Source organism: Lethenteron reissneri, chromosome 34, assembly GCF_015708825.2.
Source record: "Lethenteron reissneri isolate LAM-NWPU_2019-01 chromosome 34, ASM1570882v1, whole genome shotgun sequence".
NCBI lineage: Eukaryota > Metazoa > Chordata > Hyperoartia > Petromyzontiformes > Petromyzontidae > Lethenteron > Lethenteron reissneri.
The window spans coordinates 14523255-14537965 of record NC_083812.1 but is presented as its reverse complement, the minus strand read 5'-3'; the positions used below and the strand labels follow the sequence as shown (position 1 = coordinate 14537965).

Below are 14711 nucleotides of genomic sequence, written 5' to 3'. Positions count from 1 at the left end.
GCCCTGTCTTGTCTGACCGCAGTACTATACATATTTATAATTACGAATTTCATCATCATCGTCATCACGATCCATGGGCAGATGGCCCCGTGAGTGTCCACTGCAGATTTCGTCGTTTGTTTTCCCCACTTTCCTCTCTGTCTTGTAGTGCCAATACTCCTCAAGTGGTGCCACATCTCTCCGTCACCAATCTTTTCTGTCATCGTCAAGCCATTCTCTGTTACGTCTTCCTCCGGTTCCTTCAATTTTCCCGAACACCACACTTTGAATTCTCCCGTTGTTGTTCATGCTACACGCGTGTGTCCATACAGTGCCAGTTTCCTTCTCATCATCACTGCCTGCATCACCGTCAGGTTGTCCTCTTCTTTGCGCAACCGTTTTTCCTACTTCTACGTTGGTCACTCTTTGGGTCAAGCTTTCAACGATGCCTGAAAGCTTCAACAACGTGGTGACGACACAAGTGTCAAAAATCGTGCATATGAAGAAAAAATAAAAACGTGTTCACCATTTATACACTCGATTTACCTCCACGTTACGGCGAGGCCGATGGAACAGATGAAACTGCGAAAGAGGCAACAAAAGTAAACCATCTACAAACGATACACAAACGAGATGGTAACAGACCGGTCTCATCGCTCCATTTCCACAGCGGTGGTCCTGTCCAGGCGCGTTGTCCCCATTTCCATCTGGCAGCCAATTCGCCGCACACTTCCCGTGGCTCGGGTCACCGTCCCTCCTAGCGACGCGTCTTCGGCGCAAGCCAACTGACTTTCTCCTCGACACGAGCTTGACCTATTAAACTGAGCCGTTTTTTGTAGTTATTTTCCCAGGGCAGGCCCACTGAGCTACGTAGCACTTATTGTTTTTTAGAGACGACCTGGCCGTCACAAATGAAAGATCAACGAAGTGGCTTATTGCGTGGCAATCTAAAGCAGTGGCCAAATATTCTGCGCGCATGATGTTGGTTCTTAATGCGGAGGGTAAAAAAACAACGCAGGAGGACCCGGAGAAAAAAACCCCACGCGAACACGGGGAGAATGTGCAGCCTTTCACTCGCCTTTCTTGTTCTCCGACCTCCGCCGTCTCTCGGTGGTCATTTCACGTCCGAGGATTTTCCCTCCGCACACTTTTCAGCCCCCGTTTCAATCTCCTGCGGCGGCTGCGGCGGCGGCGCGCTCAGTCCGCAAGCCATCGATCCGTAAATCATTGCCAAGCAGCTGCATATTCGTGAATTGGCGCCGCATCGCTAAGCACGCAGTGCAATTGCCCAGCAATGCGTTTGATTTATCGCGGCGTTTTTTTTGTGTTATGTTCGTTTGTAACTGCGTGGCTGCAGTCGTTACTACGGCGGCCGCGTAGCCGTAAGTTGTAAGCGAAAAATATCGAGGCGACCTTTTCAAACACGCATACCCAGCGGTCTGATTAAGCGCGCCACTTTGGCACTGAACGTAACACAAATACGATGCCGTTTTCTGAACAGGTTGCACACACACACGCGCGCGCACACTGCAACATGAATTTCGATCGCCACAAAAGAACAATGATCAAAAGCTGAATATGTATTTATACTGGAATAATTAGAGCTATAAAGCCCTTTTTCACGGGTGTCAAGTCGGGCCAAGTCAGAACGTTCCACCAACTAACAATAAAAAAACACGATAGGAGTGTAAGTTATAGGCAAGGTAAACGAATCACTGAAAAAATAGACACATAAAACGAAACGTGTTTTGTTTCATACCAGGCAAGGCCCACTGAACCATGAGCTTATTTTTCAGAAGCGAGCTGGCCACAAATGATAGCTCAACGAAGTGGATTATCATGTGGAAATCCACAGCAGCAAAATTATCTAAATAATCATCGTCGTCCACCTTGAACAATCCACTGCTGGTTGAAGTTCTCCACAAGCTATCAGCAATGTGGCACAATAATGCGATTTATCTATCCAGGAAAGCATCGCTGGGTCTCAAAACTCATTTTTAAGAGGGTCCTGCTACATCGGGATGTTTGGCCAGTTGGATTAACGAGCGTTTTGTGATCGGGACTTGTAAGATAGAAGTCAAAATATTTTCGCTACGAGAAAAAAAACTAGAAAAAAGCGTAAGGCTTACAAGGGATTGTGGGATTACAACGTCAATCATGCAGGATCAGCAAGCGACCTCGCAACGTGTAACGATGGGACCATGAGACAATATTTGCGGCAGCAAGGTTTTTTGGTGATCGGCACAGGGTACATTTTTCATTATTGCTGGGGCGTTGTGGTGGCGAAATGTTAACTGCCTCGCCTGGTGTGCAGGAGGCCGTGGGTAAGATCTATACCCTGACCCCTGCTGTATAGTTGGAGTTTGCGGTGCCTCTCTCCCCGTGGTCTCGTGGATTTTTCTCCGGGTCCTCCGGGTTTTCCCTCCACATTTAGAGATATTTGTTTAGAGTATTTGACTTCTATACATTTCAACGTGATAAGCCACTTTGTTGAGCCATCATTTGTGGCCAGATCGCCTCTGGAAAATAACAGTATAGATCTGAGGGCTTTACCTGATAAAATAAAAATAGTTTTTAAGAACAAAAACTCGCATTATGTTATGCCGATGATGCCTAACAAGGGTGAAACCTCTTAAGCAAAAAAACTTAAAACCGTAATTCTATTTGGATTGCACCTCGCGATGGGATGTGGAGATCTCAAGGGTAACGGGGAGAGCTGGGGGAAAGTGCCCTCCCAACAGCCTCGAAGTATGGACTGCAGGATGAGGGCGTTGCCACACTCGTGTTTGGCCATACTTCACCACGTCAGTCAGTGCGGGCTGGGGCTGGTGAAGGCAGGGGGCATAGAAGCACAGTACAACGAACTTCTCTCCACTGGTGGGCACCGATCCAAGCACTATCCAAGCTGAAGCCTGCTTACCTTTCAGGATCTAACGAGTTCGGTTGCATTTTGTGTGATTTCGTCTCATGATCTTACAGAGCCATTCAATGATGATAACAGGAAGCGATTGCCTTTGGAATCGCGCAACGCTTTTCAGGAGCCGTGCCCTTTCGTGCGTGTGACGGGAACGTGACCTGCAACGGAACGCACTCAACATCCGCGCGTCTCTGTGTGTGCTGCGTGTGTGCTGCGTGCTGCGTGCGTGTGTGCTGCGTGCGTGCTGCGTGCGTGTGTGCTGCGTGCGTGTGTGCTGCGTGCGTGCTGCGTGCGTGTGTGCTGCGTGCGCGCTGCGTGCGTGCGATTGACCAGGGCGGGCGAGATGGCGTCTGACATGCGTCAGGAGCCGGTGCCCGTCCCAGCGACCTCGGAGCTGTCAAACTGCCAGGACCCCACCGCCCGCGCGCTCGCCACGAAGATCCCCGATCCCAGCCAGCCCGACGCGGTCAAATCGCCCGCCCACCGCGAACACCTCCACGCCGTGGCCACCGCCAACTCTTCAACCTCCTCCTCCTCCTCGTCGTCCTCCTCCTCCTCCACCTCGTCCTCCTCGTCCTCCTCGTGCGTGACGGCTTCTCCGACGTCCCCGTCGTCCAACTCGTCGGGATCGTGTGCGCAACGGGCGCCAGCGCAGGACCAGGCGAGGCAGCGAGGGGCAGCCGGGGAGATGGCGACCCCGGCGAGGGAGGTGGTCGCGGAGGTCAGCGAGGTCAGCGAGGAGGTCAGTGAGGAGGTCGAGGAGGTCGTGGGGGCGGGAGCGGCGTGCCAAGGGCAGAGGAAAAGCGCCGCCGAGCAGCCGCCCCGCTGCCACTCCGCGGCCAAAAACGGCTGCCTCGACTCCCCCTCGTTCTCCTCCTCTTCGACGGAGCCGTCGCATCCGAGGGTCGGGCAGGTCCGGGCGGCGGAGGTGGTCGCCGCGGAGGTTCGCGGCGACGCAGCCGGGGAGTCGAGCCGAGGCGCCGAGGTGAGCGCGGCGCGAGCCGCCGGCGTCCCCTCGGCGGCCCCGGCACCGCGCGGCCTCCCCCAGGACGGGCACGGCTGCCGGCCCAAGCGAGAGGCCTCGGGCCACGCGGAGGCGAGGGTGCTCGAGGCGGGATCACGCAACGAGCACGGCGAGTTGCGGTCGAATCGCCCTGAGCAGCAGGCACAGCAGCAACTGATGCTTGAGCAGCAGCAGCAGCCAGAGCATCAGCCACAGCAGCAGACACGGCAACAACAACAACGACAGCCGCAGCAGAATCAGCAGCAGCAAAAACTCCAGCTTCAGCCGCAGCAGCAAAATCAGCTTCAGCAGCAGCATCAGCAAAAGCTTGAGGAGTGCGCATCGAAGAGCAGGGAGGTCGGCACCATGACGTCCCCGTGCCACACGCAGCAGCAGCAGCAGAAGCGCGACGCCGAGACGCAGGCGACGCAAGCGGCCCCCAGCCGCCGCTCCGTGGCCACGAGCCCCAGGACCCCCCCCTCGGGGACCTCCCCGGTTCACGTCTACCCGGAGGTGAACCTGGGGGGTGGCGGCGGCGGGAAGAAGGGCACCAAGGCGACGAGGGCGAGCAAGAAGTCGAGCGGCTCGGGCAACCGGGCCCGCAGCCCGACGGCGTCGGCGGCGGTGGGTGACGAGGAGGAGGGCGGCTCGGGCGACGAGGAGGAGGACAAGTCGCCGGTGCGCGAGGTGCGCTGGGACGACAAGGGCATGACGTGGGAGGTGTACGGAGCCTCCATGGACGTCGAGGTGCTGGGGCTCGCCATACAGAAGCACCTGGAGCAGCAGATCGAGCAGCACTCGCGAGAGCGCAGCACGCGCAGCGACAGCACCGTGGCCGCCACGCAGCAGCTGCCCCAGGAGCAGCAGCAGCTGGCACAACCGCCCGAGCAGCAGCAGCAGCAGGCGCCACCGCCTCCGCTGCAGAAGCAGCAGCAGCTGCGGCAGGCGTCGCAGGCGCAGCTGCAACCGCTGCCCCTGCAGTCGCAGCAGCAGCAGCAACAGCAGCAGCAGCAACAGCAGCAGCAGCAGCCACAGCCGCCCGGGGTGGAGGAAGCGAAAGGTCGAGCCAAGAGGTCGAGACACTCCGCGGTGCTGCGGACCGTGCTGCAGAACGTGCGCCAGCCGCGGTGCTGCACGCGCGCCAACTCCATCGCGGACTGAGCGCACCCAACCCCAGCGCTGCACATCCACCACGGCCACCTCTACCACGGCCACCTCTACCACGGCCACATCCACCACGGCCACCTCCACCACGGCCACCACCGCCACCTCCATTGCCACCACCACCACCACCACCTCCATTGCCACCACTACCACCACCACCGCCACCATCGCCACCTCCACCACCGCCACCACCACCACCGCCACCCCCGCCACCTCCACCACGGCCACCTCCACCACGGCCACCTCCACCACGGCCACCTCCACCACCACCACCTCCACCACGGCCACCACCACCACTTCCACAATGGCCACCTCCACCACCGCCACCACGGCCACCTCCACCACCTCCACCACGGCCACCACGGCCACCTCCACCACCACCACTTCCACAATGGCACCTCCACCACCGTCACCACGGCCACCTCCACCACCTCCACCACAGCCACTACCTCCACCACGGCCACCTCCATCACCTCCACCATGGCCACCACCACCTCCACCATGGCCACTTCCACCATGGCCACCTCCACCACCACCACCTCCACCACGGCCACCACCGCCATTTCCACCACAGTCACCTCCACCATCGCCACCTCCACCACGACCACCTCCACCACGGCCACCTCCACCACGGCCACCTCCACCACCGCCACCTCCACCACGGCCACCTCCACCACCGCCACCACGGCTACCTCCACCACCACCACGGCCACTGCCACCACCGCCACCACCGCCACCTCCAGCGCCGAGACGAGGCGCTGGTAGAACATGGGGGCACGACAAAGCGTCGTGCCAGCCAAACAAACGCTCGCCCACAACCCTCTTGCCGCCGAGCCGTGCACTAAGTTCTACGCCTCTCTCGCTGACAACTCGCCGCTATCGCTTCAGCCCACCCGGTCACGGGCGCCAAATCCCCCGCCTCTCCGAAAGCCCCCACCAACGCGCCGATCAGCCACAAGTTCTGGACCTCGCTTTGACCCCGACAGTGACCCTGACCCTGACCGACCAGCCAAACCGGGACACCTGGTGCCAGCCCTGCCGCTGTGAGTCCTGAAGAGACCTCCAGTGATTTGCCTGGGCACCCAATTCACGTCGTGTTGTCTGTCCGACTCGGGGTTCACAGCCCTGCTCGTTTACCGAATGCTTTTGTCGGGATGACGAATCGCGTTGAGCTATGGTGCGTCACTGGCCGAAACATTCGCGTGTTTAAATTGAAATAAGCAAATACGTTCTGCTTAGAATTCAGTGCCATGCGGTCGTCCATTTGCTGTCGTGGGTTTCACTCATCACTCACGCCAACCCTTGCTGTTGATAATTGAACCATTGTCAGATCTGACTTCCATCAGCGCTCTCGCCTGATCATTCAGTGACATCAGCAGCATCTCCCCTCCGCTGGGTCCGATACAATACAAGACGGAACCCCCACGTCTCTCTAACGCAACCACCTCAACATCACACGGCCCCTCCCTCGGAGCGATGGCAACTTGTCAGGATGAGACTCGATGGAAGCCCTCAAACATCTTGAGAAAATCGCAGACGATGGGACTCATGAGAGGTTCCGTTTGGTGGGAGCCGACAGATCTAGAGTGGCAGGCGTGGCTCGTTGAGTCCGCGTGGATGTCGTGGAGGAGAGAGCACGCGCGACCCATCAATCGTGGAGGTTGATCACACACTCCGCCAAGCGCAATGTTTAGAAAACACAGACGCAGCAGCCCGTTGGCTGTGCCGCAGCTGTGGTGCACGCGCCACTCGAGCGTCGCGGCACCAAACGCAGCGATCTGTGCCGCCGAATGTTCTTCTGCGCGTGACGACGGATTCGCCCATCAGAGTCGATTCCTGCGCTCACGATGCACGCACCGAGTTGTGTGTGTGCGCGTGTGCCGAGGAGCGACGAATTACAACGGATGCAAATGACGTAAAGGCCACCCGCTATTGATGGGCAGGAGGAGAGGCGAGCAGCGGTGGGTAGCCGAGCGCGCACGCCAACCAAGCGCCCCAGCCCGAGTCTTCAAACCGATTGGTCAAGCAGCCACCCGCCGGCACGAGCGCCCCACGCCGAACTCGTCACCGACTCGCCGGACACAGCCCCAAGAGCCACGCCTGCTGCAGAGCTTTCGCCGCCCGGGTTGCCTTCTCATGTTGGTGTTGTTGCTGTTGTTCACTTCTCATTGTCGGTGTCCACAATTCGGTGTGTGCGTAGCGCTGATTTTAACAAGAAAAATACACGCGTATAGATGCCACTGTTTCAAACAAACAAACAAAAGTCCGCCGGCAGCGAGAGTCTGGTGTGTGTCTGCGGGGACGTGCTCACTGCGGAGTCGATGTTTGTTTGCGAGCTGACGTCTCCACCGTGTCCCACTCATCCCAGCGACCGGTGGCTGCAGTCTTACAAACAGCCGCTGGGTTCTATTATTCTGTGTCTGCTGGCTCTCACACACACCACACGCACGCACACACACAACGCGACTCTAATAAGGGTCAACTCTGTCCCTGTGCTCAAACGAGCACCGGCACTGTGGACAGCGGAGAGTAGTGCAGCAAAATGCAGTGTTGTACTGTAATTGTATGCTCCCCCCCACCTTTGCCAACCCACACTGACCGCAGAGTAATGAAGAATGGTCAAGTAATGCCCCCCCCCACACCGCTCCAGGAGAACCGCGCAGCGTTAGGTCATCATCCAGCAGTGGATTGATCAGCCCCAGCTGTACCCCGAGCCCTACCGCTGGCGATTTCCCAGGCACCTGTGTCGCGTGTTTATTTTTATCTTCAGTTTTAGCGTTGATAGTGCCACAACAAATCTATCAGACTGAGACGCGTTCGAAGAGACGCGGAACTCGGTCGAACGCAAGCGGACCCCGAAAGATGACCCTGATATGAGGCCCACTAAAAAAGGGGGTATTTACAGCACTTATATTTGAGTGCTCGCTTGACCGGTGAGACATGAAGACGGATTGGGGAGGCATTGATCTCGCAATGGATTGATCATGGCTGGCGATGATACGGCAAACAGATGCCGAATGTCACTTCGGGGAAAGCTGCAGTGAAGGCAATTGTGAAAAATAATAAAAGTGGTGAATGCGAATATTTGTCAATAACAAGCCCCCTTCAAATGCGCGCCTCCTCTCCGCTATTGAAATCGCCCTCCAAACAGCGAACACGATGTGTGATTGCATAATTAAAAACAAGCGTGAGAACGTGCGTTTTGTACAAAAACGAGCACACACGGTGACGTCAGAAAGTTCTTCACTCGTGCCAGGGGGTTTGACACATGTTTTATTTACGTCCAGCATTCTGGCATCTCCTGTATAAACAAATATCGATTCTCATTATTAATACACGGGCAGCTTGTGCGGCTAATTGGCGATGCTTTACTCGTGAATAATAGCACATGGCACAAGCCACATGGACCAATGTCCTACAGTGGACACACCTTGAGTCACCGACGGTCTTGGCGAGACCCATTTTTTCTGTTATTCAAGAGAAACGGGTGCTGAGCTACAGAGTATGGCTCCGCACACACAGTTCGAATATCGCACAAGAATTCTCAACGTCTTAAAGGGCCCCTCGCTCTCGCAGGAAAATTGCTTTTGCAATTCTTTCTTTTTCTTTGCGGCGAGCGCAGTGAAAGAGGTGCTGTACACCAACAAACCACGAATTGCCCATGTAGGATGAACATGGCTGCTAAGGCTTCGATAATCTGCCGATGGAAACGGTCTGTCAGAGAGAGAGAGATTGTGTTTCGTAGTATTCATTGAGGGAGCAATAGGTACACACGGGGGACAACCCTCACAAACTTTTTGGTGACAGATGTCTTTTTTTTTCTGCGGCAGCCACGTCGGCGAATTAGACACGGTGGCACGTGTCACGTGCAAGCATTGAGTTCGACATCGCTATAGTTCAGAGATGGGACATTCCATGCTGCTCAACAATGTGATGGTACCTCGCTCATGTTGTGCCCTTTATTTACCCACTCACTGAGTTTCAAGACTTTCAAGAGGTGCCCGCATTGGAACATTGGGCCAAATCTGCGAATGTTTGGCTTCGTGTGGCAGGAAACAAAAACACGGAACTCGGAGCTCTGCACAGTTATATTCAAGAACCCATTGCTGTCCTGCCAATTCCTGGCCACCTCGCATTGCAAGCCTACAACGCACGGTGGTCTAATCCAAGTACTATCCGTGCTCAAAACCTGTTTAGCTTCGCTGTTTTGATAAAACGTGGGCGTGCATTCAGGAGGACGTGGTCACACGAACTCGCGTTTAGCTTTGTGTCTCTTTATGTCGCCCACTATAACGCACCTTGTACAAGCACTGTGGAAATGTAGCAACAGAAGGTACAAAAACTTGTTAAAGTGAATCGGACGGACACTTGAACAAATATGATGAGCGTTGGATTTGAACTCCGGATCCACATCAAAAACACTACTGGCATAAACTACCAATTGCATATGAGTGGTTGGTCTTGTTTTGGACGATTCAAATATTTAAGTCGAATAGGTCTCCAACGTTGGCCGGTGATCATCTCCATCGGGCGGTGCCGAGTCAGCGGCAGAAGGAAATTCCACATTCCTACGACCGGTGGCTGTCCCTGCATAGAGACAACCGTTAAAACGTCCGATAAAGTTGTACTCGCTTCACCGTCCCTGCAGGGATTAATGTGGCCGAGTAGAACCCCCTAATGGTATTTAAAACAGAACTATTGAGAGTTTGGCGAGTTTTGTCCGGCCGGATAGAGAGGGTTTCACTTCTTTAGTTTTAGCACCTTGTGTGTGAGTGTTTTTTTTTCTATGGTGAAGAATTATTACAAACTTCATCTGCGACACATACGGGCAGATTTGTTGAGAAGCAGTGTTCACGATTATTATAAAAATATATATACTATCCCACACGCAGTGGCCGCGTTGCGTGTGATTGGTTGAAATGACGATCCCGTCTGATGCGTAAACACTCACCGCGCGCGTGCTGTTTATAAAACAACAAGTGTCTTGTGAGCACTTCTTTAGGCATATAGGTCGATTTTTTTAAACATATATTCACGGTATGCAGTAAAAGGTAAAACGGTGTAGAGAGATCGAGAGCCTTCGAGGCCCCTGTGATACACACGCGTAATTATATTCACATTTTTTGTTTTTTTATATGCAGTGTCTGTCTAGGTTGAAGAGGCAGGGTAGTACGTTGAGTATGGTGGAAATATAAAAAATATATAACACACACGAAAAGTAAACGTAATGTATGATATGCAGTATAGGATACAGAGGGCTCTATTCTGGATTTTAAAACCATGCTAAGTGGTACAAGTGGTCATGGGGTTAGGTTGTTTCATAGACAAATACATATTATTATTATTTGAGAGAATACAACACATGCGGGAGGGGAAATTGGTTTAGAAAAGTAGAACACTTTGCTGTGATGCTACGTCAAGTAGTATTGGTGTTGGTTCATGGCTCTGCATCTTGCCCATGCATTCACTGTGAGCCTGGAATAATAGGAAGTTAATTTCATCTCCAGAGACAATTGCACTCGATGATGAAAGGACACAACTCTGTATTACGGATACACGCTGTAGCCTAGAGATATAATTGTATATTAAATACACACAGGCACAGACACACAACTGCCATGCATCCAAACACACAAGCACGTGCACACTCAATTGTTTAAAAAAACGAGGACTTACAGTAAGTGATGTTTGCCAAAAACAGCAGCCGTAGATATTTTTTCCCGTTTGTTCTCTCGTGCCGTGAAGCAGAGGTTGTGTATTCATTAAAGGTGGAAATCGCTTTACTGTCGAATAATAAACAAGGACAATCTCACGTTTTCTTGACCTCAATCATCATACTTTACAGTGTATGTTGAACTTCTTCCGCACCGTACGTAGCCAACCGTGCTAATCGGAGGTGCGGGGGAAGGACAACAAACTAAACACAAAAAGCAGTTCTTAAAAAATGAGTTTTCAATCGAGATTTAAAAGCGCATCATAGCTCCAGTTGACGTCCTAATATGGGAAGGAAGAGCGTTCCAGACGGCCGCGCAAGCGCATCTGAAAGCGCCGCGCGATGCGGTGGCCGCCATCTTTGTTCGATGGCTGCGAGGATGACCACTGGAGTTTGCGTGATGATGGTTTATGTTCCTAAACGAGATCAGCAAGGTATTATGGTTCATTTGTGGCAAGCACTTTACGTGTGGTAATGAGTGCGACCTCATAATGTATTCGTTCAGCAATCGGAAGCCCAATGCAACTCGGCGAGCACTCGACGGACATGGTCGGATCTTTCAGTGACCGTCACGACGCGTGCTAACGAATGTTGTACACGCTTCAGCTTGGTCATATTTTTTGGCAGATGTTCCTTAGAGTAGCGAGTTGTGACGATCGAGCTTTGTCGATACTATACTATGTTACACGCCACCGTGTTCGCTATTTCACGACACAACGGTGGTCGAATGTGTTGTAGAGCCCCGATATGAAAATTATGACGATGAACCTGGCTTCTTGTTATCCCGTGGCTCCAAGGGCACTGTAGTTCCTGTCATGGACGTCACGAACCACCTCCAATTAAATCCGATCTCGTGCTCGTATTACGTTTACACTTGTGGTAGCTGCTGCTGTTGTAATTCCATCCATCTCACTCAGGGGATGGACACCCCCCCCCCCCCGCATCAGCAAGTGCCCCTTGCAGTGACATAAGTGAATGAGGTGTGTCTGTGTGTGTTAATATGTAGCCCACCAAATGTATTTGAAAGTCCTATTTGGCCCTCAGTAAGGAAATAAAACTATAAGTTGAAACTGAACTATTTTTATTTTATCAGGTAAGGCCCACTGAGCTATGTAGCTCTTTTTCAGAAGTGATCTGCTGACAAATGATTGCTCAAGGAAGTGGCTTATCATGTGCAAATTAATTGCAGCCGAATACTCTAAATATGAAGGTAAAACCCGGAGAAAAATCCACGCGACTACGGGGAGAACTTGCAAACCCCAAATATACAGCAGCAGGCATCAGGGCCGGGATCGAGCCCACGACCTCCTGCATACTAGGCGAGGGAGTTAACATCTCCTAGCCACTGTGGCGCCCTGAATAAGAGCGTGTTAGGCCGGGTGGAGCGGTGGCACAGTGTAGCAGCATCAAACATCGGCATCATCGTTATGATCGTGTAATGAGCGACTTCGGCGACACGTCGTGTAGAGGGTATTCTTCTTGATTTCATAATCGGGCACAGTACAGGCCAACGTTATCTTCTAGCTCTTCCGAGTACACACTTTGGATATTAACGTTGCTACAGACTACACACACGGTTGATCACACGACGGGGCTCCGCCCGTCCACTTCCGGCCTCGCCGCTGGCTGACGGGGCGCCGGTAAGGGCGGTGGAACTCCGCAGGAGATCCGCCACGTGGCCGAACGACGGAGAGAGATGACGGCGAGCAGCGACGCAGTCCGGACCCAAGACTCCACACACCGACCCCGAGTCCTCCTCCGCCTCCGCTTATATAGCCGCAGGTGCTGCTAGGCTCCGCCTCCAGCCACGCCCTCTCGTGGAACTTTCTAGCCAGTTCTCGGAGTTTCTTGGCCAGTGCCATCCTCACCGTTGACCCAGATACCTCTCCCTTGGGGATTGGATAATGTTTATAGTGGGGCCTGTACCCATGTTTCCCTTTTCCAACCAGGCACTATTTTACTTTACCGAGTGTTAACATCCCTAACGTTTAACAGTACTCTCTTTATTGTCAGCCAACACTGGTATAAACATGGGCATTTTTGTTCCTTTCCTATTATGTACATCTACAGCGACTTGCGCACAAACACGTCGTTGACCACGACCACGAGTACCCCGTCCCTCTGTTAGCCCCGCCCCCCTCCCGATACGTTCCATTCATTGGCTACCACATTCTGATGGGCCCCTCCCCCCTCCACTGGTACTTAAGAGCTTAACACCTTGAATCCCTCCCTCACTTGATGCAGCTAATCTGGCTGTGACGGTCCCACCTGATGACGGAGACTTGTGTTGCCTCCGAAACGTCGTGATTTTTATTGTTTTATTTCTTATTAATTTTAATTTCATTTTTTACCTACGTGACTTTACCGAAAGAACTAAGAGTATGAATCCTTGCAGTCACGAAAGCTTCAAATCTAGAATGTAAGAGTGGTCCTTGATGGACGTGTCAATTGTGTATGACAAGTTTGGGTGGCAAGGTGGTGCAGTGGTAACACGCGTGCCTCACGACAAGAAACCCCTGGGCGCCTTTCTGCATGGAGTTTGTATGTTCTCCCCATTGTCTGTATAGGTTTCTCCACTTTCTGCCCATAGCAACAACACAAATGATTAAAACGCAACTGCTAATGTGAAAAAATCCCGATGCTGAAAACAATTTCGACAAATCACTCAAATTGTGTTACGTAGCAACATCGCCTCCGACTGTAGAAGACTCGGCAGGACCCTCCTGAAATGAAAGTCTTGAGTCACAGGGAGGCTTTCCTGGGCAAACAGGCATTAAAAAAGGGAGAAGATCCAAAGCCAGATGGTAGGATTTGACTTAAAGAGCAGACATTGGAGGTCGGCTGTTGCTTAGCAACAAGTACAGGATGTATCATGAAGCCATAGAGAGGTGTGATGACATCGAAGGCATTGACTTCTTCATATGAATTTCTGGCTTTCAATCCAATTTCCTTTTCATCCGCGTGGGGTTCTCTGCTCGAATATGTTTAAGTGGGCTTTGAGCCATCATACGTGGTTCGCTCATAATAGTTTTAAGTAATCCAGCATTTGCGTGCAGGGAATATTGATGAAATATTTGGGAAGTTTAATGGCACCCACACTATTTTATTTAAAAAATCGTCTTAAAATAACTGATTTACATTTCTCAATCCACGAAAGAATGCGTCCTGTATGTGTGTTGACCTTCTAATTGGTGGTGCCGTGTCAGCTATGAATGTTGTTTTGACCATTCTTCACCACGCTGGTTCTGAATAATCAATGGTGAAGTTAATCATTAACGACGTTATCCAATCTATGATCATTATAATTACTACATTAAAGTGCATAAATGGCGCATTCATGTGCTCTGAAGGGCTATTGCTCGAAATGCCACCTAAAATAAGACTTTTCCTTTTAGGGTCCTCTGATGAATGTGTTTTTTCTGCCAAACTTAGTAGCGGGATCACCAATCTATTTACTGCTATAATGAGCCAACAATGTCTGTGTGTCCCGCGCGTGACGTCACTCCACATCGGCCAGCCCCCCTCATTAATAATCATGAACAGGTGACGTCTTCCAAATGGACACCCCCCTTCATTAATATTAATTAGCGGCTGACGTCACTCCACATGGGCAGAACCCTCACGTCACGTGGCCTCCGCTATTGAGACATAGAAGTAAAAAGGACATCGTGATGAACAAGGGATTATAACCTTTAAATAAAACAGCTCTGTGTCACCGCGCCCTTACAAATTGCACACCAATTGATGCAATGAATATCGCGCTCTGCTTTTCGCTTGCATGTTTCAGATTAACTGCAATACACCGATGCTTTGACGGGCTAAAGGCGAGTTTTAAAAAATAATTATTACGATCACAACCACCAAAAACGATCACAAACTATTGGAAATAACTCTTTGGTTACTTCGGTAAAGTCACACAGAAATAAAATAAATAA

The 14711-nt window shown here is 52.1% G+C and overlaps 1 protein-coding gene across 1 annotated transcript in view; it reads left to right on the top strand.

Moving 5' to 3' along the window:
- Window positions 1-11751, top strand: part of LOC133350696 (PH domain-containing protein DDB_G0275795-like) — a 64406-nt gene extending 52655 nt beyond the window's left edge. Inside the window, exon 3 of the mRNA XM_061565339.1 lies at window positions 3230-11751. Within this exon, the coding sequence (XP_061421323.1) occupies window positions 3230-5060 (1831 nt within the window). The 3' untranslated portion in view covers window positions 5061-11751. The remainder of the gene's footprint in view (window positions 1-3229) is intronic.
- Window positions 11752-14711: the final 2960 nt, after the last annotated feature.